Source organism: Babylonia areolata, chromosome 4 (genome assembly GCF_041734735.1).
Source record: "Babylonia areolata isolate BAREFJ2019XMU chromosome 4, ASM4173473v1, whole genome shotgun sequence".
Classification (NCBI taxonomy): Eukaryota; Metazoa; Mollusca; class Gastropoda; order Neogastropoda; family Buccinidae; genus Babylonia; species Babylonia areolata.
The window spans coordinates 49,558,539-49,560,883 of NC_134879.1; the positions used below are offsets into that span (position 1 = coordinate 49,558,539).

A 2,345-nucleotide genomic window follows, 5' to 3' on the forward strand; every position below is an offset into this window, starting at 1 on the left:
GACAAGCTGGAGTCGCTCCTGCACGACCTGGGAGCCAAGCACCTGCTGTACAATGCCCGCATCGATTACATCGACGTGAGTTTGGTTTGTTGGTTTTTTTGGGTTGGTTGTCGTTGTTGTTGTCGTTGTTGTTGTCGTCGTTGTTGTTGTTGTAGTTATTGTTGTTCTTGGTGTCGTCGACGTTGTTGTTGTTGTTGTTGTTAATGTTGTCGTCGTCGTTGTTGTTGTGGTTGTTCGTGTTGTTGTTGTCATTGTTGTTGTTGATGTCGTAGTTGTTGTTGTTCTCGACGTTGTTGTTGTCGTTGTTGTGGTAGTTGTTGTTGTTTATGTTGTTGATGTTGTGTTCGTTGTTATCGTCGTCGTTGTTGTTGTTGTTGTTGTTGGCCTTGTTGATGTTATTGTTATTGTTGCCGTTGTTGTTGTTGTTGTTCTTGTTGGCGTTATTGTTGTCGTCGTTGTTGTTGTTAATGTTGTTGTCGTCCTTGTTGTTGTTGTCGTCGTTGTTGTTGTTGTTAATGATGTTGTCGTCGTCGTTGTTGTTGTCGTTGCTGGAGTCTCTTTTGCTCGACCTGGGCGCCAAGGACCTGTTGTACAATGCCCGCATCCATTACATCTACGTGTGTTTGCTTTGTTGTTGATGTTTGTTGCTGTTGATGGTTGATGGCGTTGTTGTCGTCGTCGTTGTTGTTGTCGTTGCTGGAGTCTCTCCACCAATGCCCGCATCGATTACATCGACGTGAGTTTGTTTTGTTGTTGTTTGTTGCTGTTGTTCTTTTTTCAGTACGCCAAGTGCGTGCGCGTTGGGTTACGGCTGCTGGTCAGGCATCTGCTTGGCAGATGTGGTGTAGCGTATATGGATTTGTCCGAACGCAGTGACGCCTCCTTGAGCTACTGAAACTGAAACTGAGCTACTGAAACTGAAACTGAAACAAGTGCGTGCTGCACACGGGGGCCTCAGATTATTGTCTTATCTGGATGACTAGACGCTCAGATCGTTTTCCCAGTCAAACTTGGGAGACAGGGCAAGAGCGGGGGATTCTTCTTCTTCTTCTTCTTCTGCGTTCGGACATATCCATATACGCTACACCACATGTAGCCGACTCTGCTTTTCCCGCATTGGCCTTGTCAGCCATGAGCGTGCCTGCATCAGACGTGGACAACGCCCTTCCTAGATCTTCGTCAGCGAAGCCAGGCCATGACACCACATGTGCTAGATAGATGCCTGACATCAGCATAACTCAACGCGCTAGTCAGGTCTTGAGTGTATGCATTTGTATCTGTGCACGTATCAGAATGGATTTCCTCTTCAGAATTTAGCCAGAGGACAACGCTTTTGTTGCCGTGAGTTCTTTTTCAGTGCGCCAAGTGCGTGCTGCACAAGTGACCTCGGGTTATCGTCTCATCCGAATGACTAGACGCTCAGTTTGATTTTCCTGCCAAACTTTGCGAGAAAAGGCGAGAGTGGGAATCGAACTCAGACCCTCAGGGACTGTATTGGTAGATAAGCGTCTTAACCATTCTGCCACCTTCTTCCTGATTTTGCGCTTAGCGTCTGTCTTATGTCTTCCGCTTATGTCTTATCTGTGTGTGTGTGTGTGTGTGTGTGTGTGTGTGTGTGTGTGTGTGTGTGTGTGTGTGTTTAGGAATAATAATTTACTAATGTCAGTCTGGTCGTGTGTGTTGCAGCTCATAGGGCCCCAGTTCATCTACGCTGTACAGCCGGCGATGGGCGATTTGTGGACCCCAGAAATAGAGTCCGCCTGGGCAGATCTCTTCCGCCTCATCAGCCACATCATGAAGGAGGCCATGGTCTTCTGATGATGGCTTCCACCACGATGCCAACGACGCGGACACACGATAAACAACAACAACAACAACAATAACAACAGACAAACCGTGCAGGCCGAGGGAGATGGCATATGTTAGAGTGTGTGGAATTGGAAAGGGGAGGTGTCATTGCTTTTTGAGCAGTGGAGGATGGACATCACATGCGTTGTTTGTTTTCTGTGTATCTGTGAGAAAAAAACAACAACTTTGTTCCATAAAAGAGTGGTCTTACAACTGACGCACGCACGTACGTACGTACTTGCGCACGCGTGCAGCTGGGGAACGTTAAGTTGTGTTTTGAGCGTTTGGGTTGATGTTTGTGCAGGGTTATGCATGTGAGTTGTCATTTTAGTGTTTAAATGCATATTTTACACGTCGGTTTTGTACAAGGGGACCATCTAGTCATCCTGGGGGTGGGTGTGTTGGGCTCTGTGGGTGCGCAGATGTCGGATCAGGCCAATCCGCGCCCGGAAGGTTCTGACGCAGTGTGGACAGGGGATGGTGGCTGCTGTCGGGGA

General features: G+C 47.8%; 1 protein-coding gene across 1 annotated transcript in view; it reads left to right on the plus strand.

Moving 5' to 3' along the window:
- The window catches only part of LOC143281477 (neuroglobin-like), a 42,495-nt gene extending 40,677 nt beyond the window's left edge, over positions 1-1,818 (plus strand). Inside the window, exons 3-4 of the mRNA XM_076586687.1 lie at positions 1-75; positions 1,687-1,818. The exon at positions 1-75 is cut by the window's left edge and continues 151 nt beyond it. Coding sequence (XP_076442802.1) covers positions 1-75; positions 1,687-1,818 — 207 coding nt within the window. The remainder of the gene's footprint in view (positions 76-1,686) is intronic.
- Positions 1,819-2,345: the final 527 nt, after the last annotated feature.